This window comes from Engraulis encrasicolus, chromosome 4, assembly GCF_034702125.1.
Source record: "Engraulis encrasicolus isolate BLACKSEA-1 chromosome 4, IST_EnEncr_1.0, whole genome shotgun sequence".
Taxonomy (NCBI): domain Eukaryota; kingdom Metazoa; phylum Chordata; class Actinopteri; order Clupeiformes; family Engraulidae; genus Engraulis; species Engraulis encrasicolus.
In genome coordinates this window covers 28574009-28599030 of record NC_085860.1, presented here as the reverse complement: position 1 = coordinate 28599030, position 25022 = coordinate 28574009, and the positions used below count along the sequence as shown (strand labels likewise).

Genomic DNA, 25022 nt, shown 5'->3' with positions numbered 1-25022 from the left:
TTCTCTGGGTTAGCTGTAGGCTACCGACAGAGTCCTGCTGCAAGGCTGCGAAAACCATGTAGCCTAAACAATGATTGTGTCATTCTCCTGAAAAGGGAAAAAGAGGACCTTTGTCTGGCAACCGCGTCAGAATCTTGAATCGGGGGTGGAACCGAGGCGCTCCAGTGGGGTTGCACCGAGAGTGAGAAGCGAACAACATGAAGCCTGGCTGAATTTTCACTTTCTTTGCGCTTTTGATTAAAACAGGGATATGCGCTACCGTTTTTTTTAATGTACACGGACCGAGCTTCCTCTATGACCTAACGACTTCACTCAGGATGTACGTCTGGTTAACTGTTTTAGCTGGGTTGGCTGTTTTACCAGCTATTCTGAAATCACTGTATCCATATTTGTTCCAAGACCTGAAGTATGTCTTCAACACTATTCGGTTCGGGATCAGGCTGACTAAATACAAAAAGATAAAGCCTTTCTACAGCATTCTGGATTGCTTTTTGGATGCAGTGAAGAAACATCCCAACAAGATCTTCATCCACTTTGAAGGACAATCGTTCACTTATCTTGAGGTCGACAAACGAAGCAATAAAGTTGCTAATGCTCTGCAGACTTGCGCTTCTCTGAAAGAAGGCGATACTGTTGCCTTGTTTTTGGGGAATGAACCGTGCTATGCATGGATATGGCTGGGTCTGGCCAAACTTGGCTGTCCAGTCGCACTCCTCAACCACAACATAAGGGCCAAATCCCTCTTGCACTGCTTCACTTGTTCGGGAGCCAAAGTTCTCATCGCAGCCGCAGGTAATGATGACGCGCCGAAGGGGTCAGTTGACTTTCAGAAGGGCATTTAATTTTTTCGCAGGTGTTCTGGCATTTGATGCATAACATTTACTATCATGACGACACTCTTATTTACTGACGAGGAATAATGAGTTAAGTCAGACACGTGGTTATTGTGTAACAATCACCGTGCTCTGGTTATATGATTTAACTCCGACCATGTAAATAGGCCTACACAATAGGCCTACACAATTGATGCTTTGGCGACTTATGTCTGATGTTGCAGTAGAGTATTACGGAAGTAGACAATGCTTTGTTTTTGTTCAACCTCAAGTCACATAAAAATCAACCCTTCACAGGTGTGTGTATCAGAGATGTAGTAGCTGATGTCAAAAAGTGTTATGCTGAATTATGGCTTTGGTACACACGTAGGCCTACCCACGTGCAGTTGAAGTGAATGTGTGCTGCCGACAGACAGAGTAAATTCACTGCAGGGAGCACGTATGACCAGTGGGGGATTACGTCGGAATGATGAACGAGCCTACTGGGCCCAGTCCAGAGGCCCCAAGGTGCCTGGCCAACTTGGCCCCGCGGCCTTCAAAACCACCTTCGCAATAATAATCTTTCCAAGGTGCTTCATGTGCCAGCCAGTATAGTGTACAATGAACTGGTGTAGTCCCTAAGCCAAGCCAGGTCCGTAGGTGGGGGGACCCAAGAGGGCCGGAGGCCCCAAGGGGCCAGGCCAACTTGGCCCCATGGCTACGACACAAAGCAGCCTTCAAAACCACCATTGCAATAATTTACCTACCCAATTTAGGCCTACTTCATGTGCCAGGCAACATTGTGTACAATTCATTGCTTTAGTCAATAAGGCCAAGCCAGGTCCGTGGGCAATGGGTCCCAGTGTGACCCAAAAACCGCCCTTCAAAACCACTTTTGCAATACTTATCTTTCCGATTTGCTTCATGTGCCAATCAACATGGTGTACTATGAACTGGTGTAGTCAATAAGGCCAAGGTCGGGGGGGTTAATTGGCTCCCATCCTTTGGGATGACATAAGTTTTATGTAGCTCAGTTTACCAGACTCATGGGGTGCCTTCCATTATCCAAACTACCGTCCTTGACCTTGAGCACTGGTTGGAGTTGGAACCACCCATCAACACATAGGCGCTTATACTAAGATGCCATACTAAGAAATTTGGCAGATGCTAACTGGCTGAAGTGCACACCCCCTGACAAGACAATGGGCCACGGGGTCATAATTTCGTAGCCTCTTAGTGCTGAGGGGGTCGCCTGCGGGCCTATTCACTAATTGCTGGAAATACTCAACTACATCATAATAACATTGCTATGACATTACTGAGAGTCTTAAGTAACAGATTAAGACATAGCCGTTACCCCTTTGGTGACAGTAAGGTTGTAACATAGGCCCTGCGCTAAGGGGTTAATCCTCCCTTGCGTACTATGACGGTGTAACAGCAGTTCAGTAGTAGGCGACATGAGTAACAGCCCTCTGCCGTTTGAGCCGCGGTGCCTGAAGGTTAGATAAGACTGATGTTATCAGGGTCGCAAAGAGGTGCATGACCCCAGCAGCACAGGTGATAAGCCAGATGTGGTCACCTGACCAATCACTCAAACTCATGTCATGTGGTGTGGTCATGGCTTAACCCATTGATGCCTTAAGCACCCGCGAAAAAACGCCTGCGTAATACCTAATATAAGCCCTTGTTGTGAAAGTTGCCCTCAGACTATAAAAACCTAAATATCTCAGCCTCTGATGCACATAAAAACATGTAATAAGTTACATTTAAACCGTAAGACTCTCATCTTGCATTAGAATGTGTTCATTCAGCTGTAACATACCAATATATATATTTTTTTTTAAAGCTAAAATCTCAAGAGCCTGAATGCAGCATACTGTGTCTCCAGGCACTAAAGGTCAAACAACATATACGAGTTATCAGGCTAAAATGGGTTAAGATAAGGTAGCCTAACGAAAACACCAATGCCAGATATAGTGCTAAAATGCTGTTATCTTAAATATGATATCATATGAGTCCAGGTGTTGAAAAAATACTTTATCAAACAGAATTGGTTCTGTGTTAAATAGAGTGTATGTGATGTGTGATATGCATATTATTTATCCATGAAGTCAGTGTGATGTGGCCATAATTTTGTAGCCTCTTAGTGCAGAGCGGCGGGCCTATTCACTATTTGCTGTTTGTCACTATTTGGGTGCCGCACTTCGCAAAGAGGTGCATGACCCCAGCAACACAGGTGATAAGCCAGATGTGGTCACCTGACCAATCACTCAAACTCATGTCATGTGGTGTGGTCATGGCTTAACCCATTGATGCTTGATGCTTGATGTTGCGTTGACCCTGGCGCCTGGAGCTGCATGACGCAACATTCTGGCTCATGAGATTTGAGATATTTTTTATTAAAAATGATGGCATGTTAGAGCTAAATTACCACATTGTAATGCAAGATGAGCGTCTTAGTGTTTAAAGGCAACTTGGCCTCTGAAGCACATAAAAACACGAGATTAGATATTTGGGGATTTATGAGCAGAAAGCACCATTTCCCAAAAAGGGCGGCTTAGGCATGTAGCACGCATGTACTGGTCCTTCAGGCATCAATGGGTTAAGATAAGGTAGCCTAACGAAAACACCAAAGAGGTACCACATAGAGGTAAAATGCTGTTGAGAGGTGTTGAGATACTATATAAAACAGAATTGGTTCTGTGTTAAAGAGAGTGTATGTGATGTGTGATATGCTCATTATTGATCCATTAAGTCAGTGTGATGTGGTCAGCATTGGATTGTGTGTGATGTGTGAATGAAGCAAAGGACAGCACTCTTCAGATTTTTCATTCTTTGTTTGCCTAAGAACAAAAAATCCAAAGAGTGCTGTCCTTCGCTTCATTCTCTTATCTGTGTTTTATGTGGGATTCAGCACCCAGCTAAGAACTCTGCTAATCATTAGGCGATAGTGTGAGTGCGTCTTCTCCACTTTACATTGTGGATGATGTGTCTGTGCTGATTACACCCTCCCCCACCCATTCACTTGCCTGGTTAACACCAGACCTAATCACAAGTGATCAGATCGAAACGATTGTGTAGAACTAAAGGCAGTATGCGAGTTCCCAGGCTACCCATTCACAACTTTAACATAAAATAAAGGCACAGACAAAGACAAGTAACCATACAAAACAAAACAAGGACAGAGAGGAAGAGATGGTGTTACACAGTGTTGAAGCATAGTGTCTGATGTCTGAGCTGTGGAAGCTTCTTTTTAATATACCATCTCAGGTAAAATGTTGTCTTGCGTGGGGTAAGATATTATACCTCCAGGTGCAAAACTGGTGTACATAAAAGAGAACCAGTTCAGAGAGGTAATTTCTGATGCCATTTTAGTAGTTCAGACTCAGAGAAGTTCTGTAATTTTTCTGCAAAAAGGTGCCGGTTCAACAAACTTAGGTAGACCGTACTTCCAGGGGCGAAGCTATACGCAGATAAGCAGGGCATTTGCCCTTGGGCCCAGGGCCTTCCCTGGTGGGGGTCATATTATACCTTTTCAGACTGTGAGGGGGCATCAGTGTTTTGCCCTGGGGCCTTGGGTGCAGTTGTTCAGCCATTGCGTAAGTCCACTTGCACTGGTGCATCTACTGCCGATTGTTGTTGTGTGACTGACGTGTGATGTCTTTTGGCTTTTGGTAGAGTTGCAGGGGGCGGTTGAGGACGTGCTGCCCGCGCTACAGGAGCAGGGCATCAGTGTGTACCTTTTGGAGGAGGACCAAGACCAGGGGCAGGGGGATGGAGTGGCCGAGGGCATCAACCTCCTCTCAGGAAAGATCCAGCAGGCCTCTGACGCCCCCCTCCCACGCTCCCTCCGGGACAACGTGGGGGTCCGCAGCATCGCCCTCTACATCTACACCTCGGGCACCACAGGTGAACTCACTAAAGCACACGCACGCACACACACACGCACACACACACGCACACACACGCACACGCACACACACACACACACTCTCTCTCTCTCGCTCTCACTCTCACTCTGGCTCTCTCACACACACACACACACACACACACACACACACACACACACACACACACACACACACACACACACACACACACACACACACACACACACACACACACACTCTCTCTCTCTCTCTCGCTCTCACTCTCACTCTGGCTCTCTCTCTCACACACACACACACACACACACACACACACACACACACACACACACACACACACACACACACACACACACACACACACACACACACACACACACACACACACACACACAGGGACAGTAATTAATGCACACAAATGCACACACACACAAAGCTGTCACCAGGATTCTATCCTGGACTTTCCCCCTATCTGTCCTCCCTCGCCCCTCTGACCCCTGTACACACAAACTGTAGATAGCCTATACGTTTTTCCACCTCATTCTCCTGCACTATGCTCTCTCTCTCTCTCTCTCTCTCTCTCTCTCTCTCTCTCTCTCTCTCTCTCTCTCTCTCTCTCTCTCTCTCATGCACACCAGGGCCTGTAAGCATGCAGTCGTTGGACTGCACTGAACTTTCATTGGGAAACTGTAGATAGCCTATACGTTTTTCTATCTCATGCTCCTGCGCTATGCTCTCCCCCTCCCTATCTCTCTTGCTCATGCACATCAGAGCCTATCTGTAAGCACGCAGTCATTGGACTGCACTGAACTTCCAGTGGGAAATGTAATCAGCCACCTGCTCAGGCTGCTAGGCTGCCAATATGGAGGAAAAAAAGAGTCTTAGTGTAAATTCCCTTTGCTTAGGGAAACATGGTCAAGGCTCCACAGCTCCAAACTTCTCCAACCTTAGTGGCACTTTTTTGTTGTGGGTTCTTTTCTTCTTCTTTGTTTTTCTCCTTTGTGTTTGTTTGTTTTCTGTTTGTTGCTCGTTGTTCACAAAAAAAAGGATATAAAAAAAATCCCTTTGCTTAGGGACACATAGTCAAGGCTCCACGGCTCCTAACGTCTCCAGCCTCAGTGGCACTTCCCAGCTCTGCAACTGCTAGTGTTTTGATGCTAGCCAACAATCCCAATTCTTTTGACCTGCTCTTACCTCTGAACGATGGAAACCGAGTCGCAGCTGGGGACCCATTCTTTTTCTTTCTTTTTTTCCATACATTTTTTTTTCTTTTCCATTTTTAAAAAAAGTTGGCTTCTTGTAGTTGTATCCATGGTGGAATGGTTTAACGAAATGTCCAAGATTGCCTCTTACGAGAAGCTGTGCTACAGAATGATAAACAAGGAGGATGTCTATGTGAAAATTTGGGGGCCTTATTTAGACATTCTACAGTAAGCCATAGGCCATACTTTTGCTGTTGTTTTTTCCCCTTCTTTCTCTGTCTTTTTTTGTGGGATATGTTAACATTCAGTGGTATATAAAAGTGTACAGTTACACTCATTCTCATACACATATACTGTACAGTGTTTAGCCTTGTTAGTCTGTGTCTGTCTGTGTAGTCCTCCCTGTTCACCTGTGGTTGTTCAGTGTGTGTCTTGTTCCATGTATTTGTGAAAAAAAAACCCAATAAAAAGTAAATTACAAAAAAAAAAAAAAAAAAAAAGTTGGCTTCTTAAATCCTGTCTTTTGGACACTGAATAAGTTTTTTGAAAGGAGCCAAAAAATGAGCCTAGCCTTGTTCTCACCAGACCTCTGTGTGTGTAGCTCGCAGAGCAGTGCGGAACTACACTGCAAAGAGACGTGGACTACTGAGAAGCTCTCCGGCAAGAAACTTGCCGAAGCATTTCTTTTTGGGGGGCAAAGACGGACAAATGATAGATAAAGCGATGCCTTCTGATGGCGAATCCAATGAGCCAGATGTCCCATCTAGCTGCACCTTTTCATCTATTCTGTAATGTTCTATGTACAGTAGGCCTAGGCTTTTGGTGCATTGTCTTTTTAATTCCTGTCCATGGCCTGTGCATAATAAGGTTTAATGTGTGATAAACGTGTAATTAACAGAATTGTGGCATAACGGGTAGCTTATCATGTGCATGTTTGGAGCATTATCTGTCATTTACTCAATGTTTCAAGAAGGAGGACGCACCTTGCATAGTAGTGTCGAAACGCGTCTGTGAAATAAAAAAACACTACTATGCAAGGTGCGGCCTCCTTCTTGAAACATTGAATTTGAAATTTGGGCCAGCACCCTCAGAGACTGAAATAATTAAGAGTGACGCCTGCTCCAAGAAGAAAATTGACACTGTAATTTACTCACACACGCACTCCTGAATTATTTCTCATAGTAGAAAAACGTCCTCAACAACAAGCTCCCGTTTCATGCCCGAAACTACACATTAAAAAAGAACAACAGGAGCTTGGTGATGCGGACTGTATTTTTGCTACTATTTGACTTTTCTAGTCCAGCGCCCATTTTTGTTAAGTCAAGCATACTTCAAGGTCAAGTTGAGATGGATGTGTGTGTTGTTTCTTTGTTAAACTCACTTTTCATTCTACTCATAACATGCATACACACAGAGACACCTTGCAGCACACTTGCTAAACATCTGCATATCCTTTGGATAACCGTGACAACAGTTTCTTTACCGCATCTACAGTAGATCAACAATAGGCTAGAATTGGACTAGTTGAAGCTTATGGCAGCACTGGATGGTTACTGTGTGTGTGTGTGTGTGTGTGTGCGTGTGCGTGTGTGTGTGTGTGTGTGCGTGTGCGTGTGTGTGTGTGTATACGCCGTGTTCCTAGGGCTCCCCAAGGCGGCGTTGGTGACCCATGAGCGTGTGTGGGCGGCCTCCTTCATTCAGGCGGTGTCGGGGGTCACCAGCGATGACATCTTCTACATCAACCTGCCGCTCTACCACAGCGCTGGATTCCTCATCGGCATGGCCGGAGCCATCGAGAGGGGTACGCATGGCACAGACAGACAGACACACACACACACAGACACACAGACAGACAGACAGACAGACAGACAGACACACACACACACACACACACACACACACCCATCGAGAGGGGTACATCCGCGCATGCACGCACGCACGCACGCACGCACGCACGCACGCACGCACGCACGCACGCACGCATGCACGCATACACACACACACACACACACACACACACACACACACACACACACACACACACACACACACACACACACACACACAGTACTGTGAGCTCCCTCTGCTGCTTGTTTGGTTGCCAGGTATTACGGTGGTGCTGAGGAGGAAGTTCTCCGCGTCTCAGTTCTGGGCCGACTGCAGGAAGTATGATGTCACGGTGATGCAATACATCGGGGAGACGCTGCGCTACCTCTGCAACACTCCGCAGGTGAGCTCCAAAGAATCAAGCTTTTTTAAAAATATACATTTTTTAGGGGCTTTTATGCCTTTATTTTGATGGGATAGTGTAAGACGGTGACAGGAAGCGAGTGGGAGAGAGAGACGGGTCTTCTTTCTCTTGATGGGCGACTTTGGAAGAATGTTGCCGCGTCTTCACTTTTCTCCTCAGAATTGAAAAACAAATAAACTTCTGTTTCCGCAGTTACTGAGATGCCTCAGAGGGGATTTACCGTAATTACACCAGATTGACTGTAAAGCGCAATGTGTCTGCTTTCAGAAACAGTTTAAATTTTTCCGATCGGCCAAATATTTTTGTAATTACGGTAATCTGAAGAGGGCTTGTCAAAACGCGTCGGCGGTGACGCGTTCGGTGTAAAAGGGTTAAGGATCGGCAAATTAACCTGGGTCGCCGGTGTAACAGCCCAGTGCCCTACCGTTAGGCCACAGCAGGGCCGAAAGAATCAACCTTTCAACATTCGATGGCAGGGAGCAGTTACTGTATGTTTGGAAAAATGTAGACATTCTTTAAATTGCAATAGGTTTGGCTCTGCACAATAACGAATACACACTACAGGTGACTTTTCACTCCTCACGCACACCGCAGATCAGCTGACACTTTTAATGTTTACTCTACATGTTAGCTGAGCTCACACTCTTAATATACACTACTGTATGAGTTAACACACACCATTCGATGTACTTACACACACTATTGTTCACACTTGCACTCCTTACAGTCCTTCAGTAACACACAGACACATACAGTAGAGACACAGACATGCACACGCTGACACACACACGACTCGTGAGCTCTGCTTAGGAGAGTCTTGACACTCCTGACTGTGTCTCTGTGCAGAAGGAGAATGAGAAAGCCCACCGGGTGCGAATCGCCATCGGCAATGGTGTGCGGATGGACATCTGGTCCGAGTTCCTGCAGCGCTTTGGCGACATCGCCGTGCGGGAGCTGTACGCCGCCACGGAGGGCAACGTGGGCTTCATCAACTACACCAGCAAGGTCGGCGTGGTGGGACGCGTCAACCCCCTGCACACGGTGAGCAAGGACGCCAGAACCAGTTTAAAGTGGTGGTGCATTTTTTTTTCTTCGTTCTTTATTTCTTAATGATGTTCCTGCTGATGCACTCCACTGATTTGTCTGCAGTAAGAATGTAGAAAGCCTCATTTAGGGAGCCCAAAAGTGGGGATGCAAAATGCACGACTGTATCCCCCTCTCCGGCACCTATGACGGTGAGACTGTAGGCGTCGAATTAGGGGCACAGACCTTTTTGGCCCTCCAGAGATAAAGTTGGAGGGGCAAACACACCCTAATGATAATGAAAACATTGATGTCAAAACGTTGATCATTTGCTACGTTTACATGAGCTATTGAATTCAGAATGAACTGATATTGATTCTGAATAAAGCTTAATTGAATAAGCTCTTTGAAAACATCTTGTAAACACCTCTTAATTCGGAATTAAAGGAAAGACCAAAGTAAACTTGATGGAACTATTTAATTCTGAATTATTATTTGAGCAGCAGTGTATTTTATAAGGTATACATTTATAGGGCATGTGTGTATTGCACAACAGTTAAGTAATAATTTCACAGCTGTATTAGATCATTATTGTCCCTGAGTGGTGCCAATGAGTGTGTGTGATATGAGATGTCTTTCTCCTGATGCAGAGGATCTTCCCGTACTCACTGATCAAGTTTGATGCTGAGAAGGAGGAGCCGGTGAGGAACGCTGAAGGCCTCTGCGTACGAGCTGCCAGAGGTCAGTCTCACTCTAGCTCTGAGTGCTCATCATGGGGTCAAGGGTCAGAGATCACGAGGGTTACCATGAGCAGGGGGTGTTCACTCACGGAACTAGCTACTAGCCACAACTGGCTAACCCTAATCCTACCTAAGTGCAAAATGAATGGGTGTCAATGGAGTTTTCTTCCATTATAATTTTTGTGATTTTTAATAATTTTTTGTCCTAAAATATTAATATTAAGTTCGAAGCTAGAAATAATAAGACCCCATTTCAGTAGCGTTTCAATTATTTTGCGCCACTAGATTATTATATACTGGGTCACAAAGCTCAATTTTTATGGGGCCAAACCAATGATACAGACCTCCTTGGGCCAAACCCATAAACGTTAGCGGGATGCTAGCGAGTACAGGTTGAAATCTTCTAACCTTCTGTAAAACTACACAACTGAACGATTTGTCAATACAGCCTATTGTTAAACAACAGTCATAGTGCTTACCAGGAATGTTTTGTTGATGATATTTGTGACTGGAAATCGCAGTAGCAGTGTATTTAGCATATGGGTTCCCCTTTCCATTCCACACATTTTCCCATATGAAGGACTTACTGACGCTCGCCAACTAGTGGACACTCCATAGTTACTGCAGTATGCATGCAAAGCTAACTGGCTACAATGGGAACCAATCAGTGTGAACGTTCTCCCTTGTTAGAGATTCTCTGCCATGAGTAACCGAGTTCACCTGGTTTACAGAGTTCACAAGGGTTACCATGGTGAATAGTGAACACAAGCTAAGTTTTGTGAGGGTCCACACACACCTTGAAAGTCTTCTGCCAGGCTCAGACTACATGACTAGCTGCCCAAATCCCGGCTGAAAACCAGCCTTATGACAATCGGTGAAATGATACCCCCACAGGACCATCGCAAGCTATTGTCGGGCAAGATTTCCTCATTGTGGCCGATGTTCTAAGATAGAGTTTTGCAGGTTCAAAGACTCACCAATCACAAATCGTAGACCGTCGTAAAAACTGTTTGATACATGTAAATACTACGAAATAGTAATAATGTCTTTTGTTGTTGAACAGTTGTGTCCAATGAGAGCATAGTTTGCTGAAGAGGTGTGTGTGTGTGTGTTTGTGTGTGTGTGTGTGTGTGTGTGTGTGTGTGTGTGTGTGTGTGTGTGTGTGTGTGTGTGTGTGTGTGTGTGTGTGTGTGTGTGTGTGTGTGTGTGTGTGTGTGTGTGTGTGTGTGTGTGTGTGTGTGTGGGGCAGGGGAGACGGGACTGCTGGTGGGCAAGATCACTAACCACTCCCCCTTCGTGGGCTACGCGGGCAACAAACAGCAGACGGAGAAGAAGCGGCTCCAGGACGTCTTCCGCAAGGGAGACCTGTACTTCAACAGCGGAGACCTGCTCAGGATCGACCACGACAACTTCGTCTACTTCCAGGACCGCGTCGGGGACACCTTCCGGTGAGTCTTTCTGTCAGTCACCTCAGAGGTGCTGCTTTTCACTTTGCCAACCCAAGTGTTGGGTTGGGTTCAAAGGTCAGTAAAAATGGACTGACATAATTTTCTCTCTCTCTCTCTCTCTCTCTCTCTCTCTCTCTCTCTCTCTCTCTCTCTCTCTCTCTCTCTCTCTCTCTCTCTCAGCGGGCCCGTTCACTCATTTCTGAAAAGACTCAAATACATCATAAAAACATTGCTATGACATTAAGGAGAGGTTTAAGTAACAGATTATGACAATTTTCGTGACAGTGAGGTTATAACATAGACTCTGCGCAAAGAATGGAGGAATTACGTTTTTCGTAATGAACAATGGTATTTAGAATGAAGTTTAATTCCAAATAACTTAGATTCAGACTTGTGAGGTGTTTTCAATGCGGACTTACTTTTCCCCCCGAAGCGTTTCGAAGCCTTCATAACACTTCACAATGAAGGGATGGGGGCTCTCAGTAGCTGCAGTAGTTCTGGGTGTTTTAAATGTGCTTTATAAATAAAATGTATTTACTTACTTACAGATGGAAGGGGGAGAACGTAGCGACGACAGAGGTGGGAGATATCCTGACAACAGTGGACGGTATCGAGGAAGCCAATGTCTATGGCGTCAAGGTTCCAGGTGCGTTCCCATTGCCTGCTTGAAACACAAACGGTTCGTCTGGGCATACACTGGATGCATTTAGCTACATTAAATTAAGTTACGTCAGAAATACATGGCAAAGAATGGGATAATTTTTTACAGTATTTGCTGTGCTGCTGTATCGAGTGTAGTCACTTCCATTTATTACAGTGGAAGCTGATTTTTATAGTAGATACCTAAGTCTAGCATCCAGTGTAGCGTTAGCTTTTTGTGTCATATTCTACCTCAGTGGGAAGCGTCTCACATGCCTACCACTAGCAGCTTCATTTTTATTTAATTTTTTAATTCTAATTATTTATCTTGTGTTTTATCTTAATGTTTTAACTTTCTTTGACTTTAATTCTTTTTTTGTATTCTTTCTTTTTACTTTTATTTTTTGTGAAGCACCTTGAATTGCACCTGTGTATGAAATGCGCTATACAAATAAACTGGTCTTGCCTCACACCCCCTGTGTTCGCAGGGCATGAGGGACGTATCGGCATGGCGGCAGTTACCCTGCGAGAGGGAGCAGAGTTTGACTGTGTCAACACCTGTGCTCACGTTGCCAACTACCTGCCGGTGTATGCACGACCTCGCTTCATCCGCATCCAGGTAAAAGTGCTCATGAAACGCCAGGGGTCTATCTGATTATCTCACCTTCTGTCCTCGCCTTGTACTTGTGACCTCCGTGAAGAAAACCAGCTGAACAGTGAAGTTCCATCACTGGCAGCTAGTGGCACTGGGGGCAATGATTCGATTCAAATTGATTCAGCTCGACTGTGCGTTGCATTGGTGATGCATTCGAATTCTAAATTTCTCATCAATCATGATGCAATACAAACATTTTACTAGTTGTTGTGTTTATCACTCCTGCAGTTTTCAGTGCTCTGAAGTGCTTTAATTAAAATTAAATTTCATTTGCTCGGGAAATGCCCAAGGATGTAATTGAAACTTGAAAAAATATGCTGAATCGATGCTGAATTGTGCCTAGGCACAACAACTTCAACATCCTGATTGGAAAATGACCTTTGAACTGTGCTTTTGTGAGATATTGAATTCAGTCATCTATCGTCTATCTTGCTTCGCATCACATCACAAGCACAAGGAGAGGATGGGAGATTAGATATTGCAATGACTCCATGATTCTGCAAACCAGCTTTGTTCAATCTATTTAGTTGAGCATGACATATGCCTGTAGTAGTAGACAAACATCTTCCAAGAGACCAACATTGTTTTAAAAATAAATAAATACATACATAAAATTATTGACTCTCTTTAGTTTAGTTTAGTTTTTTTAAGTGTTCCCCAAATAAATTGTCATTGCCATTGTTGTGTCTGGCAGAGCTGCTTGGAGATGACTGGAACCTTCAAGATGAAGAAGGTGAGGCTGGTGGAGGAGGGCTTTGACCCCGCGCTGATCCAGGACGAGCTCTACTTCCTGGACCTGGAGCAGAAGAAATATGTGCCCCTCACCCAGCAGATCTACGACTCCATCTTGTCCAGAGAGGTGAAGTTGTAGGAGGATAAGAGGGAGAGAGAGACGGAGGGGCTGTGGTACAAGTCTAACTACTTCCTCGTGTCTAGGCCTTGGAAGGGAGGAAGTTATTTGACTTGTACCTCTCTATTCCATGGAGATGGGAAAGACACGGATGGAGAAGGGGGCAGTATAGAAGGAGGAGGGAATAGAAGAATAAATGGTGGATTCACATTTTGGCCAGAGGCGAGTGATGAGGAGGAGAATGGTGTAGAGGGGGGCGGCAGGATAGATGGGCTGGGAGGGTGAAAATCAAAAGAGGGGGGCAGGATAGATGGGCTGTTTGCTGATATGTTTGGATGTATAACAGGGATGGGCAACTCCCATAAGAAGAAGGGCCACGTTTTTTCATCTCCACTGTCAGAGGACTACATGACCAAGAATCGGACTACAAATCACTCAGTTTGAGATGCAGTTGGTTGCTCACCAACTGCCGATATTGTTTGGAAGGAAAAGTAGTGTTCTCTATCGGCAAACAGTATAATTACAATTGATTAAGATTTTTCAGTTATGTTTTTTAATCATTACTTTTATTATGTTTTATCTAAGGGCCGCACTGAATGAGGAGGCGGGCCGCATGTTGCCCCCGGGCCTCCAGTTGCCCATCCTTGATGTATAAAGTTGTGGGAAGTTGCAGTAAGTGGGATTATGCTTTGTAGAATTCTTGCATAGCCTACCTCCTTTGTGAGTAGGAGTGGAATCCCTTGTTCACCAATGTTAAAGACAAGAAATCTCCCGCACACTGTTCACATTTGCATTTTACTGGCAACGTTTCGGTCTATTGACCTTCTTCAAGCAATTCAACCTGAAGAATTGAAATTATTTTAAGAAGGTCAATAGCCCGAATTGTTGCAAGCTAATGCTGCAAATGTGGTCCATTGACCTTCAAGCAATTCAACCTGAATTGAATTGAAGGAGGTCAATAGAACGGGACGTTGCAGGTAAACGCTGCAAATGTGAACATTTGTGTGGGAGCTTTCTTGTCTCTAAAGTTGTTAAGTGGGAAAATTAGATATGAGATGCGGAGGGTTTGGGGGTGCTGCTGGACTGCCCCATCCAGGACGTCTGGCGGTGACGTTTAGCCCAATGTTTCTTGGTTCTTCGGGGCGTTTAGCCCAAGGGTTCTTGGTTCTTCAGGTTTTGCAATTGACATGAACTAACAGCTAGCCATTTTAACTAACCTCAGGGAAGATCACTTCACTAACCAGCAATGTGCCAGTGGTACGACATTCCAACAGCCAGCAGCTATACATTGTTGTGTGTGTGTGCGTGTGTGTGTGCGTGTGTACGACCTGCCAGTAAGAAGCTATAGAATACAGTCTGTGAGTGTAACTGCAAGAAACTGTGTGTGTGTGTATGTCTCAGCAGTATTGGTTTGGAATGTAAGAATGTGATTTCTACCGAATAGCAAATGACTAATAAATCTTGTGCCCTGTTTTATTTGTTCGTTTTTCTTGTTGTAAAAATAAAAAAAGAATTTTAAAAAATAATAATCTGGGGGGGGGGTGTTTTGTGTGTCTGTGAATCATGGTGATCCACTCGTAAGGGTAACATACAGTTGACATAGTCATAGGACCAAAATGGTTTGCACATCTTCAGTGACATAATTTATTGTCACGTCACCTGAGATAGTGTGGCACACAATGTCAAAGCCAGATATAAAATTGAAGTACATATAGCTGGTGAAAAAAATTAAGATGCCTCTTCGAAATGATCAGTTTGTCTGATTTACCATCAATATGCATGTTATTGAGCAAAATGAAAATTGTTGTTTAATTTCATAAACTAGACATTTTCTCTGAATTTCTAATGAAAATATTGTCATTTAGAGATTTTATTTGCAGAAAACGACAGGTCAAAATAACACAGGCCTAAGATGCAATGTTTTCAGACCTCATAAAGGGCAAAGATAAGACGATATCCACTTAAAACATAATAGCAATGTTTTAACTTGGGAAGAGTACATACATCACTATTTGGTTGAATAAGCTTGAAAGCCAGCTTCCATGCCGTTTGGTATGCTTTCCACTAGTCTTTCACATGGTCTTTAGGCCCTTTTCCACTGCCTGTTTTCTGCTCGGTAGGTTAACAGCTGGAAATGGCACGACTCGGATGCCATTTGTTGCTTTTTGATTAGGCAGGTATGGCAAGACAGCACAGCACGAAAACCATAATCTAGTTCTCACTCGATGGTTGTTACCCACCGGAAATGCACGAAGGGTCTGTGTGAGAGCCAGGCTACGAAAACCAGCCCTCATTTTTTTCCCCCGGCCCGCTGAACCAAGCTGAGCGGAGTATGGTTGGAGTTTTTGGCTTTGTCACGTAACATTTGACCGGCAGTATAACACTCACACGCATGCACACACAGAAACCAAACATGATAAAAATCTCACTGCAAGTGAATGCATACCTTAAAAATGAATTTATTTATTAATTCTGTGGTATACTTAGAAATGTGCTGCAAAGAAAAACAAAAGGTAAACAAATCCAAACATAGAGACAGCCAGACGAAAAAAAGAACAAAGGTAAAGCTGGATCCAAACTTGTGTTTTCATCTTTTTTTATCAAAACAAAAGCAGGACTTGATGTGCCTGTTAAATGGTCTATTAGTACAAAAATACCTTTGAGGGCACCAGACAGCATCCGGTATGGCGAGGAGAGGACGGCGTCTGCTGACCCACAGAAGCAGACCAGCACACACACAAACTCTCTCTACGTTAGATCAACCAAACAAGCACTTCCTAGTTCGTAAATAAGAATAAAAAGTTTCTGACTGTTTTTAAAAATGCCTTTAAATAGTGTTTGTTTATATATATATATATTTATATATTTTATCCATTTATTTATATTTATATATCTATATATTTATATAGGTAGAAAAAAAGTAGTTTGATGCTAAGTTCCAAGGCTCCGGAGTACAGCCAGTATACAAACATAACCAATATCATTTTTCTTTTCCTTTTTTTAAGAAACAGTTTCTTCTTCAGTTTTATACAAAATAACAAAGATGTACAAAAGTCATTTACAGCGAACCAAGGCCATATGCTAGCAATATGTACAGCAAGCTTAAACATCACCTAGAGTTTTTTATTTCTGTCATTTTTTTCTTCTTCTTCATTTCTCATCATATGCATAGGTGGGACAGAAGCATACCTGTGTGTTATAGCCTTGAGTAGGGGGCCCAATCTGAGTGACGCGCCAACATATTGGGCTCTGATAGGCTGCCCAGTCTGAGCGTGTCAACATATTGGGCTCTGATAGGCTGCTCCCATTCTGAGCGCATCAACATAATGGAGTCTGATTTGCTCTTTCCCTGTCTGAGCTCACCAACATAATGGGCGTTAAGGGAGTGAGATTGGCAAGAGACAACTTAAATCTTTGTTTTGTTTTGTTTGGTTTCATAACCTACTGCTACAACTTAATATAGTCTTCTCTTTGTAATATATTTTTTTCCTTTTTTAAATTCTTATATGCTGGAACAGAAAACGTCTTATGCAGATAAGGCATCACTGCTTGCAGTGTAGTGTAGTGTGTAGTGTACAGTGTAGTGTACAGTGCAGTGTAGTGTACACTGTAGAGTAGAGTAGTGTAGTGTGTCGTGTAGTGTAGTGTAGTGTGTGTGTGGTGTTCAACTTAGTAGCAGGCTTCTGGACCTGAGTCTTTGCACATGCATAGATCTCTAAAGAGCAGGAGTCAGAAACTGAAAAAAAAGTCAGTAAATTCTACAGTAGAGGAGGAGGAGGTCAACTCTACTCAGAATAAGGGGGCCGAGTAGAGTCACCGGGGACAGGAGGTCAGCTCTACACAGCAGATGGAGCCCAAGGAGGAGCCGTTCCCACAGGTCACTCACCACCAAACAGAACAGGGGTGGCTGCCGAGAAGAGTCCTTTGGGAGTCAGCTCTACAGAACAAGGAGGCCCAGTAAAGTCGGGAGAGGTCCGCACACTTAAAACACTCTTTGTTTCCTTTTATTATTCTATGGCTGGATTACATTTCTACTTTCTCGAATCTGATGAAGACTGTTGAAGTCCAAACGTAATCCAGCCATGAAATAAATAATAAAAGAAAAAAGGGATTTTAAGTGTGCGGACCTCTCACTCCGAAAACTACAGTCAGCCTTGGTCTTGCACCTTTTCCTGGGAAGTGCGTAATTTTCAGCTGAAAGCCCCAGTAGAGTCCTCCGCAGGTCACATCTCCACGTCAAGTAGCCCAGTTGCGATTTCCTTTAAAGGCCAGTTCTAGTACACAGCGAGCAGCCCAGTCGTACATTATAGTCCTTCATCACACAAGTCCTTCGAACCAGAACAGGATAACTTCAAGTTGGGACCTTCATGTTTAAAGTGAGTACCTTCATGTTTAAAGTGAGTACTACATTTCCCAGAGTCCTTCATTGTGTGGCCTTCGTGTCCTAACAACTAACAGCACTCCCACAGTCCTACAGTACCTTCCTCATCATAGGCAGAGTAATTCATATTCTTTGAGGATCTCGTACCCAAAAGAAAAAGAAAAAAAACAAGCAATACCAAAGTCCTCACAAACAAAAAGTTCAAATACATCAACTTTTCTGTTTCTGAGCATAGAAGTAAAATTCTCAATGCATTTTAAATTCATCTAAGTAGTGTAATTTTCTATAATATTATTTTTATATTCCACTGGCGCTAGGCCAACTTTTCTCTTTTGCTCTTAGGTCGAGTAGAAAAGGGGGAGGGTGGGGAGGGGAAGAGCCCGGGGAAGAGGGGGGGTCAGCTAGCACACTGCTGCCCCCACTCTCATGCAGTTAGCTCTGGGCCAAAGTCCTCAGTCACTTGGGGTTGGTTGGGGGACGAAGGTTGGAAGGGTGTGTGTGTTTTTTGTTTTTTTTTGCAAGCTTTCAAGCACCAAAGGTGTGTGTGTGTGTGTGTGTGTGTGTGTGTGTGTGTGTGTGTGTGTGTGTGTGTGTGTGTGTGTGTGTGTGTGTGTGTGTGTGTGTGTGTGTGTGTGTGTGTGTGTGTGTGTGTGTGTGTGTGTGTGTGTGTGTCTTCTTCAATGAGCACAAAAGGAAGGAAGGAAGGAAGGAAGGAAGGATGGAGGGGAGAGAGGAGAGGAGGGGGTTAAGTTGGTCGGCCTGTCCTCCCACCTGCTGACCCCATGGACCGGGTGAGAAGAGGAGGGGAGGGAGGAGAGGGAGGAGGGGGGAGGATGGTCAATACTTGGGGGGCAAAACCCCCAGATCTGAATCCACCCCTCGAAAGTAGATTCACATTGTGTAACGAACGAGGTCAGCAGAGTGCCTCAGAAGTGGTCGATGAGCACCGAGACACAGTTGGCCCCCACCAGGTAGTTTGGGTCGCCAGGCAGGCTCTTGTTCTGCCAACTCTTGGGGTCACCTGCGGATACCAGAGAATCAGGGCAGGGGGTCACTCACCCACTTTACATGATCAGCCCAACAGATGTCATGCATGTAAAGTAACAGACATCCTCATGTGTGGCATTGAGCATAATGAAGAACTGCAGCCAATTTCATATATGCAGCTGCATTACTCGTGCTAGCCTTGATTTGTCAGTACATGGTGACATTTTTGTTTGGCTCTTTCCAAGATCCTGCCTTTTCTAAAAGGGGCATGGCTTGCTGAGGTTTTTAAAAACTATTATTATTATAACAAAAAAATTGTAATGCCTCAACGATGTCCCATTACAGTGTCGGGTACTGACGAGTCAAGGATAATGTGAGCAATCAAACTGCATACTGAAATTGGTCGGAATTCTCCTTTAAATCACCATTCCCATTACACTTTACAAAATGCACATACAGTCATCACTTCCAGTGTATTTACACAGTTCAACAATTGAGTACTAAAGTGTGATGTCAGACTCCATGCTTAACCAATTTTTGGTATTAACCCTTGTAAGGTGTCCGGTTTATTTCAGTTTTAGCTTGCGAAAAATAGTATCAGTTATTATTCTTTCACACTGATAGTCACAGGTTTTGGCTCATTTTCAGTGAGGAAAATGAATCTGAAAAAAAAAAATTGTGCCCTTTGCCAACTTTCTTCACCGTCTCTTATTTCTCTCTCTCTCTGTATCTCCCACTCTCAAAAACAAATTAACAGAATTTCATGGGCAGGGGAACAGGAGGGTGAATAAGAGCTATGTTTTTTTCCCTTTTCATTATTTTTCTATATGTCAATTTGACCCGAACACCTTCTATGTAACCAAAACAGGAACACCTTACAAGGGTTAAATAAACCATGTGAACCATGCAACAAACGGCATGCCCGACAAACGGCAACATTTGTTTTTGGCCAAATAAACGTGCAAGTTCGTGTTGATTAACATGACACTGAGAACGGATTCTCTTCGGTTTTACTTGTGACCAAACTACCGGTAATACCATGTGTAAACTGACAAGTGTCCACACTCGTCACCCTGAATGAATGCAGGAATATATTTGAGCGGCACAGCTGCCGACTTTGGCAATGCCAGTAGATGCCAGGATGTCAGACACCACTTCAGTTCACATTTGCCATGTTTATATTGTGTTATTAATTCCGAATAAATAGATTTGATTTAAATAGTTTGGAATCACAATGATTCTCTTTCCGAGTTTACTTGAAGCACCTTCATTTAATTCCGATCAAAGAAAGCGAAAGCGTTTCAATTGGACAATTCAATTGGAGGACGCACATGCTGAATCTGCGTTGTTGCCCCTTCTGTCATCGTGCAGCAACGAGCATATGTGAAACTAATTAATTCAGAATTGTTCATTAATTCAGAAGTGCTTACATGATCAAAGCGGAATTCTTATTCTCTAATTCGTATTCTGAATTAAATTGAATTAATTCGGAATTAAATGTCCAATGTAAACGAGCCAAATATTATGTACCGGTAATCATAGATTAGGCCAGTTTACCGTTTCATGATGAACTTATTATTTCATTAGTGTTTACGCCTGAGAAAACTAAAAATGCGTCAACATTAATCGTTAGCCATTAAAACCTCTTGGGATTCATTCAATTTCACTTTTAAAGAAAAAACAAAGTGAGTCAAGAAAAATGCCATTGACCGCATCAGTTGTCCCAGTAACGAGATTTCTGGTTCTAAACATGACGTTTCCACTTTAGCACTCTATATCCATCCCTCAACACATACACACACGCATACACCAATATTTCACCCAAAACCACACCCAAATCACAACCCTCCACCACACCACACCCAGAAGAGTAAAGCTGAGTCAAAAGCCCAGAAAATGAAACTGCCCAAGCAGAAGACAGACACCCCGTATAAAGCTATGTGTACACCAAGCGCGACCTACGCTACCTGAGCGAGAGACGGAAGTCATCATTTCTCTATGGAAGGAAGGCGAATGAAGCCATCAGAGCTAATTAGCTAGGAGCGAAGTGAACCGAGCGACCAGAGTGAATTTTAACAATTAAAGACGAGCTAATATTATGGTAATGAGCTATGACGCAGTTCCGGGAAAACCATTTGGAACGTTCATATCTCCGAATGTCTCAGGCTGTTTAGCCAGAGCCGTTATGTTATTAGCTAAATCAAACATGTCAATGTCGCGTCCAGAGCGAATAAACCAAATTCATGGCGAAACTTCTTCAACCGCCTCAGCTATCCCGAGTCACGTAGGTCGCGCTTGGTGTACACAAGGCATTACCCTCCTGCCCCCCCCTCCACCCCCACCGCAGCCCCACAGAAAGGCCAGAGAGAGGGACAGCGTACCCGACGAGGAGTCGGAGGATTTGAGAGCAAAAGACCAACCATCAGGGGTCATAGACGCACAGTGAGGCAGGCGCAGCTCCACTGGCTTCTGGAACTTCAGGCCGTGAGGACCGCACATCACCAGGGGGCTCAGGAGCGTCTCTCCTGCAATACACACATGACCACACACACAGTTACACATAAACACACATAACCACAGGCACAGTTACACATACTAAACACACAACTTCAGGCCGTGAGGACCGCACATCACCAGGGGGCTCAGGAGCGTCTCTCCTGCAATACACACATGACCACACACACATAAACACACAATACATACATAGCCACAGACTCCGTTACACATACACACAATACACACATAACCACAGTTACACATAAACGCACAACTTCAGGCCTTGAGGAGCGTCTCTCCTGCAATACACACATAGCCACAGACACTGTTACACATACACACACACAATACACACACAACCACAGACACAGTTACAAATAAACACACAACTTCAGGCCTTGAGGACCGCACATCACTAAGGGTTTCTTCTGGAACACACACAATTACACACACAGTTACACACACACGCACACGCACACACACAGTCCATGAAGACAGCACAGGCAAAGGCATCACAGGAAAACACACCCGCACACACCCGCACCCGCACACGCACACGCACACGCACACGCACACGCACACGCACACACACACACACACTTAACAACCCCAGGGGATTCAGGGGTGACACAAGTGTGCACACAGTCGCTCTCACACACACTCATGCGTGCGCTTGAGAAGGGTTTCTCCTGAAACAAAATGACGTGTGTAAAACAATTCAGACTGATAGTACTACGCATCACACGATGTTGTACTCTTTCTATTCAGCCAGACACCAGACTTCTCTCTCTAAAATAGAACACATATTAGCATCTCCAAATAGAATAGGTATTGCAACTATGCTGCTTATTGAACATGGGCCGTCTACTGCCAAATTTGATATTTTTACGAATATTTACAAAATAAGTTTTGCAGGTAAAAATATCTATTTCTGAAAATTCAAAATGGCGGACAATGGAGAAGATCGCCCTTTTCATGTATGGAAAAAATGCATTTTTTCCAATCATAATGAATACTTAGAATTTGATGGTTGTGGTAAGTATTCATGAAAAAGCTAACATTTGTGAATGGGCAGCATGAATTCTGGAAATAAACTAGTAGAAATATTACACAGTGTACCTTTAACTCAGGTTTTCTTCAACACCTTCTATTGTACATATCTATTTACAAAAACAACAACATGTCATTAAAAAAAGTAGTCTGCGCGACGCACGCGTGCATGTGTGTGTGTGTGGTTACCTTACTCCTTGTCGAGGGGCGGCCGGATACTATGTGTGTGTGTGTGTGTGTGTGTGTGTGTGTGTGTGTGTGTGTGTGTGTGTGTGTGTGTGTGTGTGTGTGTGTGTGTGTGTGTGTGTGTGTGTGTGTGTGTGTGTGTACCTTTCTCCTTGTCGAGGGGTGGGAGGATGCTGTTGTCCCTGCACACCTTGAAGTAGATCTCCTGCTCTATGCCGTCAGCGATGGCCCCCTGGGGGATGATGATGCTGACGCCCGTCTCTATGGAGCTCAGCACGCCGCCGTTGCCGTTGAAGATGCCGCGCGCCGTGGCAACCACCGTGTGGCCGTCATCCTCCTCGTCCTCCTCCAGCGCACTGGGACTGCCGAACACACAAACTCATCATCATCATCATCATCATCATCACTAAGACACAGACTAATCATCATCATCATCATCCAGCGCACTGGGACTGCCGAACACACAAACTCATCGTCATCATCATCACTAACACATGCGTGCGAGCGTGCGAGCGTATGGCTTTGTTGTTGTGGGGGTGTTTGTGTGTGTGTATACCTGACGGGTATGGCCTTGTTGTTGTGGGGGTGTGTGTGTGTGTGTGTGTGTGTGTGTGTGTGTGTGTGTGTGTGTGTGTGTGTGTGTGTGTGTGTGTGTGTGTGTACCTGACGGGTATGGCCTTGTTGTTGTGGGGGTGTGTGTGTGTGTGTATACCTGACGGGTATGGCCTTGTTGTTATGGGGGTGTGTGTGTGTGTGTGTGTGTGTGTGTGTGTGTGTGTGTGTGTGTGTGTGTGTACCTGACGGGTATGGCCTTGTTGTTGTGGGGGTGTGTGTGTGTGTGTATACCTGACGGGTATGGCCTTGTTGTTGTGGGGGTGTGTGTGTGTGTGTATACCTGACGGGTATGGCCTTGTTGTTGTGGGGGTGTTTGTGCCGCTGGTCCAGCGTGCGGCTGAAGGTGTCCACTCCGCTGTCGTGCTCGGGGGGCTGCGGGGAGAGCTGGGGCTTGGGCGGCGCGGGGGGGCTGGGGCTGGGGCTGGGACTGATGACCGGCTTGCTCACACCCTCGCTGGGCAGCAGGTTGTGGTTGAACTTGGGGCTCTCGAACTTCCTCTCGAAGGGCCGCGCCGAGCTGGTGTAGGGCTTGGGCACATAGCGGTTGTAGCCGGTGGTGGAGGTAGGTGGCGCCACGCTCTTGGGGGCCGTGGGGGGGTTGCTGATATCGGTGCCGTTGACCGGCTTGGGGGGCAGGTAGCTGCTGGGTACCGTGTCCAGGCCGCCACCGGGCGGTGCCCTCGAGTCCGGCTTGGTCTTGGGGGAGCTGTGGGGCTCAGGGATGCTAGAGGGCACTGCAGGGAAGGAACGGGACCGGACGGGATGGGACAAGGGGGGGGGGGGGGGGAGGGGGGGAGGGGGGGGGGGGGGGGGGGGGGGCGGGGGGGGGGGGGGGGGGGGGAGACAGTGTGTGAGAGTGAGGGAAAGACAGACATTTAAGTTCAGAGCTAGTTCACATTGACTTCCCAAAGCATATGCACGCATACATTACATTACATTGTATTTGGCAGACGCTTTTTTTAAACCAAAGCAACTTACAATCGAGGACATAATCATAGTTGGCATTACTAGTAGAAATAAAGTGCACAGGAAATATCCAGAACAAGTGCAGATGCTAAATAGGGTTTGTTTTCTTTTTTTTTAAACACATACTTTAATTCTGGAAATCACAGCAGACAGACAGACAGACAGACACATAGAGACATACAGAGATACGCACAGAGAGATAGAGAGAAACAGAGATAGAGAGAGACAGAGAGAGAGAGACAGAGAGAGAGAGAGAGAGAGAGAGACAGACACAGAGAGAGAGACAGAGAGAGAGAGAGAGAGAGAGAGACAGAGAGACAGACACAGAGACACACTTACAGTCTGTTGGGGTGAGCTTGGGGAGCGATGTCGGTGGGGCTGGTGGAGCGTACTGAGAAGGAGGGGTGGGGCTAATCTGAGACTCGTACCGCTTGTCCATTGGTGCACTCTTCTCCACAGACTCCGCCCTGAAACACACATGTGCAGAAGATGGCTTCAGCATGACTTGTGGGTGCATGCATAATTGTTTTGTGGGCTGCCCAGTAGTGTGTGTGCATGCATGTACCTGGGGACCATTCCATCATTGGCGCTGAATTCAGCGGCGCTTACACGCAAAAGCCGAGTTTCAACTACCGGCAGCTTCTGACACCGTTCCACCACTGAAGATCAGCTGCATCTTGGCTAGTTTCACTTCAGCCGCGCTCATCAAAGCTGGCGTGGTGTACAGGGGAAGTCCATATCAACGATTGTCGAAAATGCGATCATGTTGTAGACTGGGGCATGCCTTGTCAAATCAAGTCTTCATCAGCTATATGATGCGAGCATCTGTAGGTG

The 25022-nt window shown here is 45.1% G+C and overlaps 2 protein-coding genes across 11 annotated transcripts in view; one reads left to right on the top strand and one right to left on the bottom strand.

Moving 5' to 3' along the window:
• The first annotated feature begins 49 nt into the window (after positions 1-49).
• zgc:101540 (hsFATP2a_ACSVL_like domain-containing protein) lies at positions 50-14983 on the top strand. Its single transcript, XM_063197046.1, has 10 exons — positions 50-792; positions 4491-4721; positions 7544-7702; positions 8007-8131; positions 8999-9193; positions 9826-9916; positions 11165-11363; positions 11912-12009; positions 12491-12621; positions 13352-14983. Exons 1-10 carry the CDS (start codon positions 318-320, stop codon positions 13526-13528), a joined length of 1881 nt encoding a protein of 626 aa, XP_063053116.1. The 5' UTR covers positions 50-317; the 3' UTR covers positions 13529-14983.
• Positions 14984-18501: 3518 nt separating this feature from the next.
• tjp1b (tight junction protein 1b) overlaps positions 18502-25022 on the bottom strand; it is a 74451-nt gene continuing 67930 nt past the window's right edge. For 5 of the 10 annotated variants that reach the window (XM_063197053.1, XM_063197054.1, XM_063197055.1 and 2 more), the window contains 5 exons: positions 24528-24655; positions 23503-23956; positions 22752-22969; positions 21257-21400; positions 18502-18909 (listed from right to left, as the gene is read on the bottom strand). In XM_063197053.1, the coding sequence (XP_063053123.1) occupies positions 18815-18909; positions 21257-21400; positions 22752-22969; positions 23503-23956; positions 24528-24655 (1039 nt within the window). In that variant the 3' untranslated portion in view covers positions 18502-18814. The other 5 variants (XM_063197060.1, XM_063197056.1, XM_063197061.1 and 2 more) reach the window with 3 other exon arrangements.

Excerpts from the sequence above, each read along its gene's own strand:
- zgc:101540 (XM_063197046.1), top strand. The coding sequence starts at position 318 with ATGTACGTCTGGTTAACTGTTTTAGCTGGGTTGGCTGTTTTACCAGCT. Across the intron at positions 8,132-8,998 it reads ACCTCTGCAACACTCCGCAG|AAGGAGAATGAGAAAGCCCA; the intron begins GTGAGCTCCAAA and ends GTCTCTGTGCAG. Across the intron at positions 12,010-12,490 it reads CTATGGCGTCAAGGTTCCAG|GGCATGAGGGACGTATCGGC; the intron begins GTGCGTTCCCAT and ends CTGTGTTCGCAG.